Below are 19,532 nucleotides of genomic sequence, written 5' to 3'. Positions count from 1 at the left end.
TTGGCAGGCCCCAGTGACTTTCTCTAAGGACCCTGAAGCAAGCTTTTCTCCTAAAGTAATTGTAGTCGCTGATTTTTTTATGTGCTGCAAATATTTTCTTCCTTATCTGTCATTTGTGTTTTAACCTTGATGTTTTCCATCACACAGAGACTTTCGATATTTTTTGGTTGCGAAATCTGCTTATCTTTTCCCTTATTATATCTTTTAAGTCTCATGTTAAAGTTTAGAAAAGACCGTCCCACACCAGAGGTATAAAAATTTTTGAGTAATTTTGTAGTATATCTTCCCTCTGGAACTAATTTGTATGGACACTGTGAGGTAGAGATCTAACTTAGTGGTTTTTTTTTTTTTTGGCTGTGTCGCCCAGGCTGGAGTGCAGTGGCATGGTGGCATGATCTAAGCTCACTGCAACCTCCGCCTCCCAGGTTCATGTGATTCTCCTGCCTCAGCCTCCTAAGTAACTGGGATTACAGGCGCGCGCCACCATGCCTGGCTAGTTTTTGTATTTTTAGTAGACACAGGGTTTCGCCATCTTGGCCAGGCTGGTCTCGAACTCCTGACCTCAAGTGATCCACCCGCCTTGGCCTCCCAAAGTGCCGGGATTACAGGCGTGAGCCATCGCACCCGGCTGAGACCTAGCTTTGATAGCTAGTTGTCTAAAAGTACTGTTTATTAAATAATCCACCTTTTTCCCCACTTAAAACATCCCTCTTACCACATACTAAATTCCTGTAGCCCTGGGTCTGTTTCTGGACTCTCCCGTCTGTCTGACCCCCTCCAGGTCACACTGAGTGAGGTAATGGTGGCGTGAGAATCCTCTGGGAATCTGGCAGGATCACCCCCCAGCAGTCCACCCCCCAACTCATTATCATCGTTCAGAGTGGTCTTAGTGTTCTCACACATTCACTCTCCCAAATGCACTTTAGAACTGTCCATTCCGAAGTTTCAATCTCATTGGAATTACACTGAATTTATCAGCTGATTTGGGGAAAACCAGTATGTGGACAGGAACATGATGTGTATCATTGGGTTGACTTACAGAATACTCTTAACAGGTCTTCAGTTGATTCTTAGGTTTTATAGGTAGGCAGTTTTATTGTCTACAAATAATGACAATTATAATTCTTCCTTATTTTCCTCATCTGGCTTGTTGCAGGGGTTAGTAGTGCCGGGACACTACTGAATAAGAGCTTGCCCTTGGCTAGTTTCTGACTTTAATGGGAATGCCTGTGGCGTCTGACTCTTTAGAATGCCATCACTGTTGGTTTCTGAAATAGACCTTTATCTAGATTAGGGTGTTTCTTTCCAGACTTAATTTACTAAGAGTTTTAATAAGGGATGGATTTTAAATCTTATGAAATATCTTTTCAGCATCTATAGAGCTATCATAAATTCTTCCCTATTAATTGAAGCTGAAATGAAGGCTCCTGCACAGCCATACTGCCTCCTCATATACTCTACATGCCCCTAGTCCCCTGTGCCAGGAACTGAATACCTCTGCAGGATAGACTAAAGGTGAGGCTTCAAGGTCTGCCTGCTAGGCGTGGTGCTGAACGCCTTCTCAAGCTGCCCAAGCACATGGGGTCTTGGAGGCTTTCCTTTCCAGAGAAAGAAAGTAGGACCAATCCCCACTCTCTGCCATAATAAGAAAGAGCTCTTGGGGACAGCAGCATACAGAGCACAGAAGCCAAAGAGAATTCAGGCAGGGTGAAGGACCCCACACCCCTGCCACCATCCCACAAATCAGTACATAGGCCAAGTGCCCAGTTTGCCAGGGGTCTTGCTACCTGAAGTGACCTATGATCTCTGGCCATGACAATCTCTAGCGAGTCCTTCCTGCCATTCTGCAGCCTCTTAGCCAATGCATGCAGGCCAGGCGGCACTTACTGCAAAGCCATCACAGAAAGCAGCGAGGCCTTTGGACTCCTAGGAGAAATAGTGATTCCTTCTACTGCTCCATCCCCACTGCTAACTCTGGGTCCCCACCCCTGTCCTCCCAGTCACTCTGATCCTGCTCATCACACCAGGACATGGAGTCTCTACGTAACCACAGGATTCCCCTAGAGCCTGCTGTTGCCACAGTGACCCTGATGCTGGGCTGTTACCCACTTAGCCTCCCTTACCTCTTCTGTCTGCTTCCAATTCTTCTATATCCCTGTTTGGAAAAAGGATGGGTGCCTGAGCCTGTGCCCAGTTGGGTGTCCACTCACAACCCAAAGCAGAGCCTGGCACTGCCCACTCTGACCAAGGGCCTTCTCTCCCTGATCTCACTGGCGTCTGCCCTATTTACCCATCACTGGGTTTGTGGGTTGCGCCCAAAACACAGCAGCAGCAATAAACAGAAAATGAGGGCAGAGCCCAATGTGTCACAGTTCTGGGAGGCAGATCGGGATGGGATACCCGTGTGGCTTGTCCAATGATCTTCATGTGAAGAGGCAGTCTCTGTGAATGAACTTTCTCTTCAGGCCACAAGAAGCCCTAACCCAAGCGGAGGCGAAAGGTAGCAATCTCCATGGGCTCCAAATAGACGTCAGTGCTGTTGGACGGGGAGGCCAGAGGGTACAGTAACGTCAAGGAGGTTGGCTGAAGGAATACCACATCCAGGCCATGGAAAAGGCTGCCCAGGGCTACCTGTGGAGAGCAGAGAAGGGGCAGGGTTGTGCTAGGTGCCGAGACACTAAAGAATGCGGCTGTTCATCTACAATTTGGTACCTCTTTAAGAATCTCAGCCAGGTGCAGTGGCTCACACCTGTAATCCCAGCACTTTGGGAGGCCAAGGCGGGTGGATCACCTGAGGTCAGGAGTTCGAGACCAGCCTGGCCAACATGGCGAAACCCCGTCTCTACTAACAATATAAAAATTAGCTGGGCGTGGGGGCAGGCGCCTGTAATCCCAGCTACTCGGGAGGCTGAGGCAGGAGGATCGCTTGAACCAGGAGGCGGGGATTGCAGTGAGCCACAATCACGCCACTGCACTCCAGTTCCGGCTGGCCCCTCTCAGCAACACCATGCCTTCTTACACATGAGTGTGCATCCAGTCTCACGGGCTTGCTGAGATTTGCTCAACCGTAAAGCCTGCCTACAGATCTCTGGGTAAGAACCATTCCACTGAGCTGTGAGCTCTGTGAAAACAGTGACCATGTCTTGGTTCACTTCTGAAACACTGGAGCCCAGCAGAGGACCTGGCACCCGGGGACATTTATCAGTGCCGGCTGATATGAGCTTACAAAGTAACAACAGGATGGGTTCTGGTTTTCTATTTCTGGTGTTTTCCACTTTGCTTGATTGAGGTCCCTGCTCAGGGAACAAAAGTTCTCAAGCGATCTACCTTGTCTGGAACTCCCCCTGCCAGGCCTCCGGAGCTCTGAAAACATGTCTACAGCTTCCCCCCTTCTCTCCAGAAAGCCCTGGAGTGACACTTTCTTCTCCCAACCTGTCACCGAATCTCAGCCCAGTCTTACCAAACTCATGCCTGCCATTCCTAGGTGCTCTGTTTCCCCACCCTACTCACCTTGCCTTGGCTTGTGGTGCAGTTGAAGCCCAAGTTCTTGGCCTCCAGGCCGCAGTCAAAACCCTTGCGGTGTAAGATGAGTGCGGTCTCTGCTGAGGGCAGGGTGTCCTCCTGGATAACAGACAGTGCCCAGGGAAGTGGGCGCAGGGCTTTCAGAGATCGGAGATGCAGCAGCGCCTCTGCCCAGAGGCAGTGCTGGCACAGGGAGGCATGTGGGTAAGGAAAGGCCAAAACCTGGTCCTGGAGGTTTGGAGCCGAATACCTGCTAAGGGGTCTGGACCTCATCCTGGAGGCTAAGGAAGGAGCTGAGCAGGGAGGGACACCATCAGAACTCTGCTCTCAGCATGTCACGCTGAGGGACACTCACCTCAGCCTGGAGCGTACGTAGGTTGAGCAGGTGGAAGTCACAGGGCAGTGAGGAAGCCAGAGGATGAAATGAGCGCAGACCAGGGCCTGGGAGCTGCGTCCTGGCTACAGGCAGAGCGAGCGCCGGGGCGTTCAGGTACATGGAGGTCAGGTGGCTGAGGAGGGATGGGTAGCTGGTAGAGTGGCTATCTTGGACCTGCAAAATTGACCCGAGATATTGGTGAGGGACCAAAGCCAGGCTGAGGGGAGAGGACGAGGCAGGATAAAAGCACACCCAGGTCAGTTGTTTTGGAAAGACCTTTCCTGGTGTGCCTGGACTCAAGGGCACACCTGGCTCCAGGCGAGGTTCCGCTAACCCTTCAAGTGTGGACATTTGCCGTCTCCCCTAACGCAGAGGGCTACTTCACTAAGCTGTTTCTTCTCTACTTCTTAGTTCCTTGCTCACATAACACTATCATGAGCAACCCACTCCCATCAGCCATGTCTCCCCTCACACACGGATCCACAGTGCAGGGAGGATGGCAGCCAGGCAGACGCAGGCCTCACCATGGAGCACGGGCCTCCAATCCAGAGTGCTCTGGGTAATCTGCGGCTTCACGAGCGATGCCACATCCACAGCGCCAGCCTGGCTCTCAGGCCCAGCACGGCCGGGGCTCTGCCAGCAGGGCTACTCCTTAGCAGCTCACCTGGACGTCAGACTCACAGGCCTGGGCTGAATATTCTGGACTTCTGTCCCTGGCATCCCCCTTCTTCCAAGCGCCCAGCATCTCTCACTTCCCTCTGCATTCCCAGGTAATGCTAAACCCTCTTCCGTCTCACCTGGCCAGTGTCCTCATAGCCACCGGCAACTTCTTCAGCCTCTGGCCTAGTTCAAGCAGCCAGCATGTCCTGCCTGAACAGCCTCCCGCTGTCACCCTCCTCCAGTCTCCCTTCCCACAGATCCAACCTGCTCCGTACTGTCAGCGTGACATGCTGAGACCAGAGTTCTGACGGTGTCCCTCCTTGCTCAGCTCTTTCCTTAGCCTGGACCTTTCCTAGCCAGGATAAAGTCCAGATCCCTTAGCAGGCACTCAAGGTGCTCTGCCGTCTGCCCTGATCTCCCCCTAGCACTCTAGCCCAGCACCAGCCAAGAGGGCATTCTGCAAGGATGGAAATATCCGACACCACATGGTCTAATACGGCAGCCACTTAGCCACTTGAGTACTTGAAGTGTGGTCAGTAGGAATAAGAAAGCAAATTTTTTACTTGATTTAGTTGTAATTTAAATAGCCATATAGGGCTACTGGCCACCGTACTGGATAGCGTAGCTCCAGCATAACTAAGGAACTCACTGCTGTTCCCCAGCCTGTTGTCTTTCCTGCCTCCTATCCTGTGCCCTGGTTCATATCTTCAAATCACACCCCCATTCATCAAAGCCACACCTGGGTGACACCTCCTTGACCTCGATCTCCTTAGCCCACATTATTACCTTGCTCCTCAGGATCAGTGAGACAAAGCCCTTTCTACCTTGCATTTTTACACACATGGCTTCTCTGCCACCCCTACTCACGAGTAAACTCCTGGGAGAGTCAGCACTGTCTGCCCTTATGTCCCTCTGGGTCCTCACAGTAAAGCAGGTGCTCAATATCTATCTGATGCACGAGTGACTGAGTGCCGGGCTCTGTCACCTGGGCTCCGGCACAGCTACACCTTGCTCGTACTAGTTCCCCGCTCCCAGAGCCGACCCTTACCTCTCGGTTACCGCTCCTGCTGCTGTGAAAGATCAAGCCCCTAAACATGGCTGCCAGTTTGGAGAAAAAGTCAGGCTGGTGGGGCAAAGAAAGCCATGAGATGAGCGGGGTTGGAGCACAGGCTTAGAGAATGCTGGGACAAGGCAGAGGAGGGCAGCACAGAGGAAAGTGGGAGACGAACATGAGGGGCACAGGTGACAGAGCGCTGCTGGGAGAGGAAGGTGCCAGGCTTAGTGAGATGGGACACAAAACGCCAGACTGCCTCCCCCCGCCCCAGGAATTCAGCCCTACTCTCTCTCTCTTGCCCACCTCCAGCTATGCTCCTCGAGCCCTAGGCTGGACCCCCCGGCCACCCCCAGGGACTAGCCAGACCTGGCTCCCTGGGCGTCAGCCCCAGATGTTACCTCACTGCCCACGGTTCGCCGCTCTAGCAGGAGGCGGAAACGGTTGCAGGTTCTCTTGTTGTCCTTGAGCCCTTGGCCTAGGCCCCGGTTGTCATCCTGCATCAGCCGCCGGTCCAAGATCACCTCCAGCTGGCCTGGGGAAGCAAACAGTGAGTGCTGGCCTGCCCCCACCCCCAAGCAGGCACTGACCTTTCAAAGGAGAATCCCAAGCCACAGGCCCTGACGGAAAAGCCCAGCTCGAGAGACAGAAGCTGAGTCACTCAGGAGAGGTCATGGGTTCCCACAGCTGGGAGGGAACCTGATGAGGGGCTGGTCCTGGGCCCTTATTTTGCAGATGAGGAAGCATGAGGTCCAGAAAAGGGAAGGCTGGCCCTGGCAGTTTACCCCCAACGCTCTGGGACTCAGGAGTAGGGAACGGGCCTAGGGGCCCAGGCAGGAAACCGAATCAGGACGGGTTACATACAACAAAATAAACCAGAAATGAAAAACTTAGATCAACAGCCATCGGTAGTGTTGCTGCACACCTCCGTAATCTGGGGCAGGTTTGCTCAGGTTGGGCAGGTTTTGTTGTGACTAAAACACAGGCTCTCCTGCCCTCGTTCTACACTGGACAGCCAGACAGCCCCAGCAGGTCAGACTCAAGCTCTGACTGTGTGTGTGTTAAAAGTAGGGCTCTGGAAAGGACAGCCAGATGGCAAGTCAGGCAGAGGCTCATATTAAGTGTCATCTGGGGTTGCCCTGGGAAAAAGATATGGCAGGTGACCACCTTTGCTTTATTTTCTAGAGTATGCTTGGAGCAGGGGCTCGGTGCATGGCTGATGTGTTGGGGACAGAGGCCCCAGTGTGTGCAGGTGTTGGAGGTGGGTGCAGCTGTTCTTGTACAAGATCTCGAGAGAAACCGCACCAGCTGCCCCCACATTCCACCGGGACAGATGGCCCTATTCTCCCTTTCACCTCTCCAGCCCTTACTGACTTGTGTAGTTGCTCAGTCTTTTAACCCAGAACAATCACAGAAAGATGTCTGAAAACCCTAAAACGGATCCCTTGTATAGAAGACAGTCATTTTTTCAAATACCATATCCCAGAGGGGTAGAGGAGAAAATCCAGTCAGGGATATTGGGCTGCAGTTAGGAGTCATGACACAGATGGACCAGGGGCTGCTCCTGGCAGAGAAAGGCACACTCCTCCCAGCGGGTAGTCAGGCCCCCGCACTTGCCAGCCATCGGGCCACGCCTAGCCTTGACTGGGTGCTCTCAGCTCAGCCCTTCGCAAGGGCTCTTCCCAGAGACAGATCTCAAGGGCCTCAGATGCCACCAAGTGCAAACTGTTCATTTTGCCCTGAGGATATGGGGGCCACACAGAGCTCCCAGCGTGACCAGCTGCCCGGGTCTGACTCCAGGCCAGTGCTCCCCATGCCCGTCCTGATTCTTAAGAACATCAGTCTTGGCCGGGCGTGTTGGCTCACACCTATAATCCCAGCACTTTGGGAGACAGAGGCAGGCAGATCACAAGGTCAGGAGTTCCAGACCAGCCTGGCCAACATGATGAAACCCCATCTCTACTAAAAATACAAAAATTAGCTGGGCGGGCGCCTGTAATCCCAGCTACTCAGGAGGCTGAAGCAAGAGAATCGCTTCAAATCGGAAGGTGGAGGTTGCAGTGAGCGGAGATTGCGCCACTGCACTCCAGCCTGGGCGAAAGAGTGAAACTCTGTCTCAAAACAAAAAACAAAAAAAAGAACGTCAGTCTGTCTTTTAATGATCACTGGAAGGAAAACAATATGTAATTTTCTCATTTCCTTAATATTTCATAACACTGAGTGCACTTTACAAGCTGTCCCTACTCTTATCCCCGCCCAGAAGAAGGTTGCACACCTCAGCTGAGAATCACTGTTCAATACCCTGATGCTTCTTGCCTTTTTTTTCAGACTGGGTCTTGCTCTGTCACCAGGCTGTAGTGCAGTGGCACAATCTTGGCTTACTGCAGCCTCTAGCTCCTGGGCTCAAGCAATCCTCCCATCTCAGTCTCCTGAGTAGCTGGGACTATAGGCACGTGCCACCAAATCCAGCTAATTTTTAAATCTTTTTGTAGAGCCTGGGTCTCGCTTTGTTGCCCAGGCTGGTCTCAAACTCCTGGCCTTCTGCCTTGACCTCCCAACAGTGCTGGGATTACAGGAGTGAACCACTGTGCCTAGCTTTGCTTTTTGACATTTTTTTTCCTTTCTTTGGCCCCAAGAGTTATAACCCTGATGGTTCTTCAGGGGATCCAGTAGGACACTCCACCCAGGTGCCTACACTGCTGCCTCCACCAGGGGACGGGGACAGCAGATGCCTGCCTCCTGTGCCAAGAGCTCTGAATGGCTCGCCCCCTCTCCAAGCATGGAGGTGATGCAGTCCAGAAAGAGGCAAGGGAGGCCAACAGAGCGGGGAGCCCTTGAGGGTGGGGACGGGCTTCTTTTTGTCTGATACCCTCTGCAGAACTCCTGGGCCCTACTCACCATCTTTGAGGCTAGAGACACCCAGGGCCTGGGCAGTGTGCAGCGTGAGGCGCTTCTGTGCATCCTGGATATAGGCCATGACTGGCATGGGGTAGAAGTTGGCCTGGAGGGGGAGCTTCTTCAGATACCGTCGGGGCTGCACCTGTGGGGGCAAGGCCAGCAGATCAAGGGCACCCGGGCACCATGTGGGCCCAAGCGGTCCCCAGACTGAAGGAGTCCCCGATCACTCTCGCCTCTCATTCATCTTTCTCCATCAGGGCAGATCATCCCCCAGGGCCTGTGACAGGGGCAAAAGCAGAGTCCAAGTTCTACTCTGTGGGGTCTCCGAGACCCAGGCCCAGGAGTCACCTGAAAGCCATTGAGGTCTGTGAAGAAGATACCCTGGCTGTCGATGTCTGTATGGATGCGCAGGGCCAGCTCCTTGTTGACGTAGTCCCGGATGTCCACCAGGGATGATATGTCCAGAGACAGCCCCTCCACCCCTGGGTACAGGAACAAAGTGGGGGCATGGACAGGTGTGAGGCTGAACCACAGCTAAGAGGCTGGGCTGGGGGATCAGAGCCGAGCTGGGGAGAGGCTCTGTCCAACCTCCCAAGAAATTCCCAGGGCATTTCTGGATGACTTTTTCTCCAAGAGAATGGAGCATCCCTGTCTCAAATGATACAGAACAGAGGTATGAACAGAGAAGCAGCAGAAGAATACGCCACAGTTGTGGAGCCCACACCTCCTTCCGGACCCTTCCCCATATGCAGGGCTCACCTGGCAGATTGTAAAGCCGGACCGCCTGGTGAATGTGCTCGTAGTACGCAACCACCTCTGAGAAGAAAGGGCCTTCAGTGACACGCAGCACGGGGGGCTCCTTGGGGACGTAGGGCTAGGGAAAGAGCAGATTGCTGTTGAAACTACAGCACAGAGGGCAAAGCAGGAAGGTGCCAGCCCAGGGCTGGGCAAGAGAGCACCTATTCCCAGACACCCCTGGGCTGAACAGGAAAGACAAGGCCCCTGGCAGGCAGCAATAAACCTGTGGGAAGGCCTGTTCCCCCTCCTGCCCTCCCTGCCAGGTTGTTCAAGGCATCTTTAGGATACCTTGGCCTCGCCATCGGGCAGGAAGAGGTAGGCTCCACTCTTGTCTTTGGACGTACGGGTGCCATAGACAAGGACCTGCATGTCCACCTGCTGCTCGTGCTCCTCATCCACCCTTCGGATGCTCTGCCAAAAAACACAGCCCTGACCCCTGGCCCCACACCAGCATGTCAGGCCTGCCTCCTGGGAGGACACGGAATAGCTTCCCCAAGGAGCCGTGCCCTGCTTCCCCATGCTGTCAGGCTGGAGCTGAGATGGCCCAGGCCCGGGTCCACTGTGGGTCAGGTGGCAGAATGCTCACAGGGCCGGGAGGCCGCTCTGCACAGTGCCACCACCACACACGCCCTACTCTGGCCCCTGGCCCTTCCCCACCACCCTGGCCTTTTACCTTGAGGAGCCCAGTAAGGCCTGAGAACCAGACCTGCATGTAGCGGTTGCTGAGGGCGAAGTCGCTGGTGCCAGAGTCAATGACACGGAGAGGAAACGCTTCGTGCCTGCTGACGGACAGCTGCCGGCCGTGCAGGTAGATGCGCACAGAGGAGGGCAGCGTGCGGTGCCCATCCAGGCCCAGCTGTAGCTGCAGCACGCCCAGGCCCAGGGCTGGCAGGCGGACAGGCACAGACACCTGTGGGCACAGGAGGGGTGAGGAAGTGGGGGCACGGCTTTCGCCACAGGGGTGCTGAGGCATCCGCTTACTAACAGAGGGCTTGAGCAAGTCCCTGCACCCGCTGGGCCTCTGCCCCTCCTCCAAAGTGGAGGTGATCTGATTTGCCCTTTCTTCCTCATCAGACTTTATGATTCTCAAGTGATATTTGAAAAAGTATGAAGCGGTAACAACACATTAAGCTTTCAATAAACATTGAATGACTGAATGATGGGGCATTATAACTGCTATTTTTACCATTACTATTACCATACCAACCTTCCCCTTCTTTTCAAGGACACACTCAAATCCCAAGAGTGCCTGTCTTCTGGACAACCCCCTCCCCAGGACACTTGTCCTCAGCCTGGAGAATAGCAGGGCCACAAGCAGGAGGGTGGGAGGCTGGCGTTGCCGGGCGGGGAGGGGCCCACGACGGGCGGAGGGCCAGGCCCACCTGACAAGCCTGCACCTCACCTGGTAGACGTCGGGGACCGCCTCGGTGGCAGAGCTCCAGTGTGCGCTGATCTGCACGGCCAAGGGCTGACCCTCCTCCGAAAGGACACGCACGCGGGGAGAGTTGACCAGCAGGGACACCATGCTGAATCGCTCCTGTTCCAGTGGGTTGAATAGGACCACAAACCTGTGCGTAGAAGGTGGGCTGACCCAGGAGGCTGCTGCTTCCGGCCAGGGCAAGCGCCCTGCACTGGTTCAGCACATGCTGGGGCAGAGGGGCCTGAGAGCCAGGGAATGGCTCTGCCTCTCTGCACATGGCGTAGTCCAGGTTACCTGGGCGAGGAATCCAGCTGGATCACCGTGCGCTCTGGGAGGGCGTCGTGACTTAAGCGAGTGTCATCCTGGAATTCAGTGAGCCGGAAGGGAAGAACCATCATGGGCTCAGCCTCCTCCCACCCCACCTGTCCCAGGTGTGGACCAGCGGCTGCACTGGGCACAGAACTCATCCGGATGGGGAAGGAAAAAGAGAAGCGGCACCCCCATCCAGCAGCTCTTGGGATGGGACCTGCACACACCAGAGGGTCCCCATGCAGACCCAGGAGGGGCTCACCACTTGGAGGAAGGGCGCCTCAGGGTCAAAGTGGTAGGTCTCCTTGTCCCCCAGCACCAGATAGTGGGCTGCATGAATGATGACCTGCTTCAGGTTGACAAGGGAGCGCAGAAGCCTGTGGGTGGCGCAGGAGAGGGAAGGAGAGAAGATGACCATAGGGAAGCTGTCTGCCTTGTCAGCAGGACAAGCCCTAGGCCGGCCTACCCCCTGACCACCCAATGTCCTTTCTTTGGGACAGTGAGCAGGGGAGCTTACAAGGGAAAAGAGAAGGCTCCCACCTGACCCCATAGTCCACCACCACAGCCTCCTTGGCCGTGCCAGTGATGGCATCGTGATGCTGGAAGAGCCCCAGTGTGCGCCGAGCTTCCGTCAGGAGGGTGAAGTCAGACAGTGGGTACCGGCCAGCCAGACCAGAGCGGCGAGCGTGAGCTGCAGCCAGGCTGTACAGAACCTCTGCCCCCCTGCCCGGAGAGAGAAGTTAGCTGCCAGCCTGCACCACTAGCCAGGGCCCACCCACACTCTGCCAGTCCAGCCTCCTTCCTTCCCACCCCTCCTCTACCTGCCCTGGCCTCTGGGCCTATCTATTCCCTTCTGAGCCAATCCAGCCCCTCCTTAAACCCCAAAGGCTGACTCTCCCCCTCCAGCCTGGAAGCGGGAACAGGGTCTCACCGCAGGTGGGCTTCCAGGACTCGGTCTAAGCTCTTGTAGAAGGGCCGGGAAGTGTAATAGCCTGTCCAGTAATGATCCTCCCGGTCCGCATAGGAGAAGAAATCCCCGCTCAGCACAGGAAACCCTGGAGGCCGGGCCCCTGGCTCCACCCCTGTCCTCTTGTACAGGGCATCAAAATAGTCAGAAAGAGTGCCAAACTGGGCCTGTGGGAACCCCAAAAACCCACTCCCATCAGTTCTAGAGCCTCCTGGAAATTGTGGCCACAGTGCTGCAGTTGGGGATGAGGCAGGGTCTCTGGCCTCAGAAGCAGGAACTGTACATCCTGCCATTCTAGACTTAACAGAAGTAGGGGAGCCTGGGAATTAATTCTGACATAAAAGGGGCACCTTCGGCTGGGCGCGGTGGCTCACGCCTGTAATCCCAGCACTTTGGGAGGCCGAGGCGGATGGATCATGAAGTCAGGAGATCGAGACCACCCTGGCTAACACAGTGAAACCCCATCTCTACTAAAACTACAAAAAATTAGCTGGGTGTGATGGCGGGCACCTGTAGTCCCAGCTACTTGGGCAGCTGAGACAGGAGACTGGCGTGAACCCGGGAGGCGGAGCTGGCAGTGAGCCAAGATCGCGCCACTGAACTCCAGCCTGGGCAACAGAGCGAGACTCCATCTCAAAAAAAAAGGGGGGCACCCTGCCCGAGTTGGGAACCCAGGGCACGGTCTCACGGGAAGGGATGGGCTGCAGCACTGTGAGGCCCCTCCCCAGTCAAGTGCCCCTCACACCTGCACATGGAGGTCAGGCCTGCTGTTGAAGAAGTCAAAGAGCCGTTGGTAGTTGAAGAACTGGGCATCCCACTCCTGGGGCTTGTCATATCGGAAGTCATCTCCAAGAGGCACCAGGAGGACGTTGCTTCGGAACAGCCGGGACTTCTTCCGGTATTGGTCCAGAAGCAGGGCTGCCCTGGGGCAGGAAGAAAAACATGGGCCCAACATGAAGTCTCATCAGTAAAAGAGCACCACGCACAGCCATCCCGCCAGCAAGCCCCTAGAAGACATCCCATCCACCAAGGAGTGGCTCAGCGCAAACAGACACCTCCTGCACATGAATCCCAGCCCCAGGGGAATCCGGTGCTCTCTGGGCAGTTCTGACAGCTGGCATGTTGTTTTTTATGCTAGGCTGTTGAGATCTTTTGGGATCCTGGTTCTGACACTCCCGCCTCATTTTGCCCACCAGTTAGCGATGCAGCACCGAAGTGAAGGGTCTGGACCCCAGAGCCACATCACACAGCTCCACAAGTACTAGCTCAGTGACCATGGGCAAGTAACCTCTCTGAGCCTCCATTTCTAGCAAAATAAGGATAACATCAGTAGGTACCCATATAATGTTATGAGAATTAAAATGGATTGAATGGGCCGAGCGCAGTGGCTCACGCCTGTAATCCCAGCACTTTGGGAGACCGGGGCAGGCGGATCACCTGAGGTCAGGAATTCAAGACCAGCCTGGCCAATATGGTGAAACCCTGTCTCTACTAAAAATACAAAAATTAGCCGGGTGTGGTGGTGCACATCTGTAATCCCAGCTACTCAGGAGGCTGAGGCAGGATAATCACTTGAACCCAGGAGGCGGAGGTTGCGGTGAGCCGAAATTGCACCACCGCACTCCAGCCTGGGTGACAGACTCCATCTCAAAAAAAATAAAATAAAATAAAATAAAATAAAATAAAATAAAATCAATGAATGAATATTTGTTAAACACTTAGAATAGTGCCTGGTACATAATAGGAACTATATATAAACATTTCTTTTCTTTTCATCCAAATTATTGGCAAAATCAGTAGAAAAACAGCCCTGTGGCACATCAGCAGAAGCCCTTTCCTACTTTAATTGGCATGTTATAAATATCACAGTCCAAAGAGTCAACTAATCTACTTAGCGGCGCTGGCCCAGCTTGTACCTTTCTACTTTGTTCTCATGAGAGGATTCCTCAAATACCACTTTCCCCTAACTTATCAGTCTAGTAAGCCTTTCAAAGGAGAAAATGGTTACCTTTCAGGGCCTGTTCTTGTAAACCTAGGCCAGCCTCACTGATCACAACTGCTGCTTTAAGAAAAGTCACGCCCTCATAGCCCTAGATTCTTGCCTGGAATCGCCATTTAGACTTCTGGAAACAAAAGACCACTTTATTTCCCTTTTGGTCACGTTTCAACTCTTGGACATCAGGGAGAAATCAGAGCATTGCAACATAAAAATCAATCCAACTTGTCGTATTCTTAAGGTTCTGACTAAATTGCTGTTTGGATCAACTCTTACCTAACACTTTCCCCCGGGGCCTGATTTCAGCAAGAGTGCTATCTTTAGGGGTCCCTAAATTCTCTCAAAAGGGACAGGTCTGTTTTCTCAGAGGCTGGAGGCTATCTCGTGGAACTGAATGTGGATCTGAACAGGATTCTCGTGGTTGACTTAAAGCCAAGTCAGAACACTGGCACTAAGTGAAGGCACATGAGCCTGAAGTTTGTAACATACATCTAACCTGGGAATCCTTCACCTCTAAGTTGTCAGCTGGCCCTGGCAGTTTGTTAGGGCATCAAAAAGTACTCATGTGAGAACCTAAAAGCATTCTGTGAAAGGTGGTTGCGAGAGCCATTCCAGTTTTTCAGGAGACTTAGTAAGGAGCTGCTGCTGCAGAGGCTACGAGCCTCAACTCACCACCTGAGCCCACCCTCCATGTGGCACGGCCCAGACCAGAGCCAGGCCTCCCGATTCCTCTGTGAAGTGAAAGGGCTGGAAGCAGATACCTCTCTGCCACGTTGGCCTCTGTGATGGCCCGGGGTGGCACCTTCCAAGGGCAATTGATGCGCCCACCAGGCAGGCGTTTGAAATCAAATTGGCAGCAGATCTTGGGATCCGGGCCACAGGTATGGGGGACGTCATAGCTGTAGAAGGGCATCATGTGACAGAAGATGTCTGTGCTGGAGTCCGAGTCTGCAGGAGACACACCACATGGTCACCACCAGCAGGCAGCCTCTGGACGCCAGGGGGGCAAGGATCTGTTCAGGCTAAAGGCAGCCCTGATAGACCGTGAGGCTGTAACTGGACCTAGGGCTGGAGAGAGTGTGTAGGCCAGGGAGAAAGACATGAGGGGCTCCCTCAGGGGACGGGCACACAGGGCACGCTGAAGCCCTTGGGACAGCAGGCCCTGTAGAGGCCAGAGGTCAATGTGGCCCTCCCCTAACCACAGGGTGCGACCATTTCTGGCAGTCCACACCAGTGCCTGCAGGTCTGCTCTGAAGAACAGTGGGGGTCTTAGTTCTGATATCCCTGCTATTCCCCAGTGAAGACTATGCTGCAGTAACCCCCTCTACCCTACCCGGCCTTACCCCATGTCTGCCTCCACATGAACTCTAGGCTGTGGGTGGCAGCAAAGTGCTTCTTGATGGCATAGTGCACTCTCTGAATCAGCATGCTGGTGAGGTTGGCACGGCGCAGCAGGTAAGGCATGGTGGAGCTGTATCCAAAGGGGTCCACTGCCCAGCCAGAGCGGGGGGTTGCACCTGGGCAGGGCATGGAAGCCAGAGAGGCCCTGAACACACCTCAGGGGCTGGCCTCCCGGCCTTCCAGGTGCTGGGACCCCAGCTCTTGTCCTGGTAGTGAGTGGAAAGATGACATCACACCAGGCCCACATGGTGGGATCTGCCTAGAAAGGAACCACCCCCTGCCGATCCCTGTGCCTTACAGCCCCTGCCACAGCACTGTGGGCCCAGCCCAGGGGGCAGACCCCCATGCCTGGGCCTGGACTTACCAAGATTTCTCTCCAGCCACTGGTGTCCTTCGATGAGCTGGTCAATCAATGCAAAGTAGTGGGAATTGGCCTCATCTGGCATCACCCAGCCTCCTGTCGCAATCTCCAGCTGCCCGTTTCCCACCAGCCTATAGTTAAGGACTCACACTCAGGACGGAGCAGGACACTCTGCCCAGTCCTGCCAACCAGCAAATGTCAGGGCCTGTGTGCACTGGCCTCACTGAACCAGTTCTCCCAATCCCAGGACCAAGAGAACACACACTTGCCCTCCTTTCCTTACAGCCAACCTCCAGGCTATCCTGGCCCCGCTTATCTCGGAACCTATCTGTTTTTGCCTTCCCTCCCTCCACCATCACTCATCTCTTCCACAGCTCTCTGGGCCTCTCCCTGCCACCTTGGCACCCATAGCTTAAGGTAAGACCCGTCCACCCAGCCTGGGGCTCAGACAATGCCCTCCCACGCCTCCCCGCCTGGTACTGGCCTTCGGACTGCCGCTCTCTTTTGGACATTGATGTTGTCCCACCACTTGGCAAAGAAGGAGACCTCTGCCCAGAGGAAGCGCCGCCGGGGGTCCTCCTGCAGCTTAGACACCATGCTATTGAGGATGTGTTGGGTCTGCTCTGTGTAGTACTTGTCAAAGGTCTTGATCCAGCCTACAGAGCCAATGTAGGGTCCCCTGAGGATGCCACCATCTTCTTCGACGTCCCTCCCTTGTATTGGCCATCAGAAATCCCACTCCACACTCCAGCTCCCAGGAGTCTGCAGGGCCCTCACCTGGGTCATTGTGAGAGTGGGGCACCACAAACACCTGCAGGTCTTCAGCATCCCAGTCGTGCGGGTTGTAGGAGATGTCGAAGCCTTGCCTCCACACACCACCATCCACGTTGTCAAACGGCAGCTCCTCCGACACAGTGAGCATCTGCCAGGTGAACTGCAGCTCAGTACCCCACTCGTGACCACTGTACGTCCCTGCCAGCTCTGACTCTTACCTGCAGCTCTGGCTTCTGACCCCGGCCCCCCAAAGCAAACTGGCAGTCCTGGGGGGAGATGGAGAAGAAGCTGGGCCGGGGCTCCGGTGGCACCACCCAGGAGCCATTGACCGTGTAGTAGGGCAGCATGGCGGGCGGGCCCTCTGCATTGGCTGTCAGCTCCAGCACGGAGTCCTTGATATGGCTGATAATCTCATGGTTCTCCTCCAAAAGCTGCTCCAGCTGCTCAATGCGGTTCTGCAGCACAGAAATTTGGCTCTGCCAAAAAACCAGAAAGCAATCACACACAGCTCCTTATGCCACAGGGAGGGTCTCTGCTTGGGGTCTACCAGCTGAGGCCTGACTACAATTCTTCCCTCATCAGTCAAAGCCAGACCATGAGCCTAGAGGGATAGATGACACCGTTCAGATAAAGGGAGCTGTGCAGATCACCACTGAGGACTACACTCCACTTGGGTTGGGAGAACCATCACTCTCTAGCTCAGGGATGGCAAAGATTTCCTTTCACCTACCTATTCTCAACAATCGGTGTTGCCTGTGCTGAGGATTTCAGCGGGGCTTAATGGCAAAGAATGCTGCAATCAATCAGCAATGTCTGCCAAGAATTCAGGAGGGGCTGGGCGTGGTGGCCCACACCTGTAATCCCAGCACTTTGGGAGGCCAAGGTGGGTGGATCACCTGAGGTCAGGAGTTCAAGACCAGCCTGGCCAACATGGCGAAACCTCGTCTCTACTAAAAATACAAAAATTAGTCGGGCATGGTGGCAGGCTCCTGTAGTCCCAGCTACTTGGGAGGCTGAGGCAGGAGAATTGCTTGAACCTGGGAGGCAGAGGTTGCAGTGAGCCAAGATCGCGCCACTGCACTCAAGGCTGGGCGACAGAGCGAGACTCTGTCTCAAAAAAAAAAAAAAGAAAGAAAAGAATTCAGGAGAACAGAGTGACAATACTCATTGCCATTGACATTTTTTTCTTCCTTCCTTCTTTTCGCCATCACTGTTTTTAGCTGAGGGTTTCTACAAAACCTGACTATTGGGAAGGAAGGCTCCTGTCCTGTACTGACATTACCCTCCAGCGGGGGGTGGGAGGTGCATACCCTGAGCCCAGGTGACTTGTATACAAAGAAATTAGCTACCAGGCACGACTCACCCGGGGGAAGTTCCCACCATTCTGGTGTCGGGTGGGATCGTGTTGCACTCGGTCCAGCATGAGGTAGAGTGAGAAGACTGCCACACAGAAGATGGCAGCCCCACACACTGTCACCTGCTTTTTCAGCTTCATACTGGCCTCCACACACACCTGGCAGGAAGGACACCATCTGTAGCTCCAACATGCAAAATGCCCGTGGCAGTCTTTCCACCAAATACCCCAGTGAGTTCCTGAGGGCTGTTCCAAAGGAACACCCATTTGCCTGGCTCCAAGTAGCACAAGCAGCACATCTGGGGCTGGCCCACCTGGTCCTGGTAGCAGCTCTGCCGCTAGGGTGGAGAGGACGCTCTCCTTTGGCTGGTGCTATGAAAAACGGGCCCAGGATAAGAGTCCCAGCTCTGACTGGAGTGCACCACACAAGCTCCTGATTACACAGCTTCCCTGCCTAGATAGGAGGTGCCTGTTCAGGCTCCTCGGCCATGTGCTTCTAGTTTCAGGTGAATAAGCTAGTTTCTATTTTGTTTGATTTAAAAGTTTAGCCAGAACCCAAAGAGACTGATAGGAAAGCCTTTCTCAGTGCCCTTTCGGGTCAAACTGGCACTCACCAGAAACAGTGCCTGGCACGATCCTTTCTCAGAAACACAGAATGAGTTTCTTTCTAATAAAGAAGAAAGATGCTTGTGTTTCTAGCATAAAGCAAGCCCTGTGTGTTCTCCCTGTTTCTCTACTGTTTACTGCAGTGGGAAACTTCCAGCCGCGGTTTGCAGAGCACTTAGGGGACCCCTAGGAAGCCTGCAGTGACGCCGAAGGCCCCCTGGGAAGGGAGAGACGGGGCCCAGTGCTCAGCTGCGAGGTAACTTCAGAGGACCCGTGCCCCCCGCCGCCACCGCCCTCGGGCTCCGCTTGCCTGCTCAGGAGGAGGGAGGACGCTAACTGCGGAGCCGAGCGTGGGCGGGACCGCGCTCCGGAGTCTGCTCCGCGGGCCCTGGGGCCGAGGAGCTTTGTCGCCTCTGCGTTGTGCCCTACTTAGCGCGATCTGATTCTGCTCGGGAGCCTCCGGGCAATATTTTCAGCCCTCAGAGACTGGGTCCAGGCCAGTGTGGGCGGAGCTGGGGAGAGAGTTGGATCACAGAGGGCAGGCACCTGCCGCCAGGTCTCTGGCCGCCCGCCCGGCTCCCTCCCCACCCCCTCCGACTTCGTCAGCCCCGGGGACCGCAGAGACAGGCGCCAGGTACCGGCCTCAGGCAGCCTCCAGTCCCTTCCTGGCCCCTCTGACGCCTCAGTGGCGCTCGCGCTCCCGCCGCCCGAGCCCGGCCTCTGTCGGGGCAGCCGGAGCCCTCCCGCGCGCGCACCCGGCCCGTTACCGTCAGCGCCCGGCCTCCGCGCCGCTCCGGGCCCAGTCGGCCAAGCTGCCGGCTCTCACACGCCCGGGGACGGCGGCCCGCGCGCAGGCAGCGACGCAGGCGAAGGCGGGCGCCCGCCCACCCGTAGCCCCCTGCTCCGCGCGCCGCTGCCGCGCTCCCGCTGGGCCCCGGGCCGCCGGCGCGCTCCGCTGCGCCCGCCCCGCGCGGGTCCGCCAGCCTCTGAGGCCGCCGGGCCCAGCAGCGTGCGGGGCGGGGACAGCCGCGCCGCCCAC

At 55.1% G+C, this 19,532-nt stretch overlaps 1 protein-coding gene across 6 annotated transcripts; it reads right to left on the bottom strand.

Moving 5' to 3' along the window:
* Window positions 1-1,058: 1,058 nt before the first annotated feature.
* On the bottom strand, window positions 1,059-19,372 carry MAN2A2 (mannosidase alpha class 2A member 2). 6 transcript variants are annotated; one of them, XM_019010645.4, is made up of 24 exons: window positions 19,261-19,372; window positions 17,897-18,046; window positions 16,752-17,009; window positions 16,537-16,681; window positions 16,244-16,415; window positions 15,763-15,890; window positions 15,341-15,514; window positions 14,759-14,945; window positions 12,747-12,924; window positions 11,966-12,168; window positions 11,575-11,757; window positions 11,297-11,411; window positions 11,020-11,087; window positions 10,708-10,873; window positions 9,979-10,215; window positions 9,594-9,716; window positions 9,267-9,381; window positions 8,856-8,989; window positions 8,508-8,649; window positions 6,011-6,144; window positions 5,607-5,681; window positions 3,878-4,072; window positions 3,511-3,621; window positions 1,059-2,631 (listed from the first exon to the last, which is right to left on the bottom strand). In XM_019010645.4, the coding sequence occupies exons 2-24, from the start codon at window positions 18,026-18,028 to the stop codon at window positions 2,479-2,481; spliced, it is 3,528 nt and encodes a 1,175-aa protein (XP_018866190.3). In that variant the 5' UTR covers window positions 18,029-18,046; window positions 19,261-19,372; the 3' UTR covers window positions 1,059-2,478. The 6 variants fall into 6 exon arrangements, with proteins under 6 accessions (XP_018866190.3, XP_018866188.3, XP_055219098.2 ...); XM_019010643.4 differs by lacking the exon at window positions 19,261-19,372 and adding an exon at window positions 18,804-18,935; XM_055363123.2 differs by lacking the exon at window positions 19,261-19,372 and adding an exon at window positions 18,502-18,809.
* Window positions 19,373-19,532: the final 160 nt, after the last annotated feature.

The sequence above is a fragment of the Gorilla gorilla genome, chromosome 16, assembly GCF_029281585.2.
Source record: "Gorilla gorilla gorilla isolate KB3781 chromosome 16, NHGRI_mGorGor1-v2.1_pri, whole genome shotgun sequence".
NCBI lineage: Eukaryota > Metazoa > Chordata > Mammalia > Primates > Hominidae > Gorilla > Gorilla gorilla.
This window is presented reverse-complemented; position numbering and strand designations above follow the sequence as displayed.

What these genes read in the sequence shown, in the direction of transcription:
- MAN2A2 (XM_019010645.4), bottom strand. Translation starts at nt 18,028, where the DNA reads ATGAAGCTGAAAAAGCAGGTGACAGTGTGTGGGGCTGCCATCTTCTGT. An exon ending in CCACTCTCACAATGACCCAG is followed by an intron (nt 16,416 to 16,536) that starts GTGAGGGCCCTG and finishes TTGGCTCTGTAG; the next exon opens with GCTGGATCAAGACCTTTGAC. An exon ending in GGCGAACCGTGGGCAGTGAG is followed by an intron (nt 5,682 to 6,010) that starts GTAACATCTGGG and finishes TTGCCCCACCAG; the next exon opens with CCTGACTTTTTCTCCAAACT.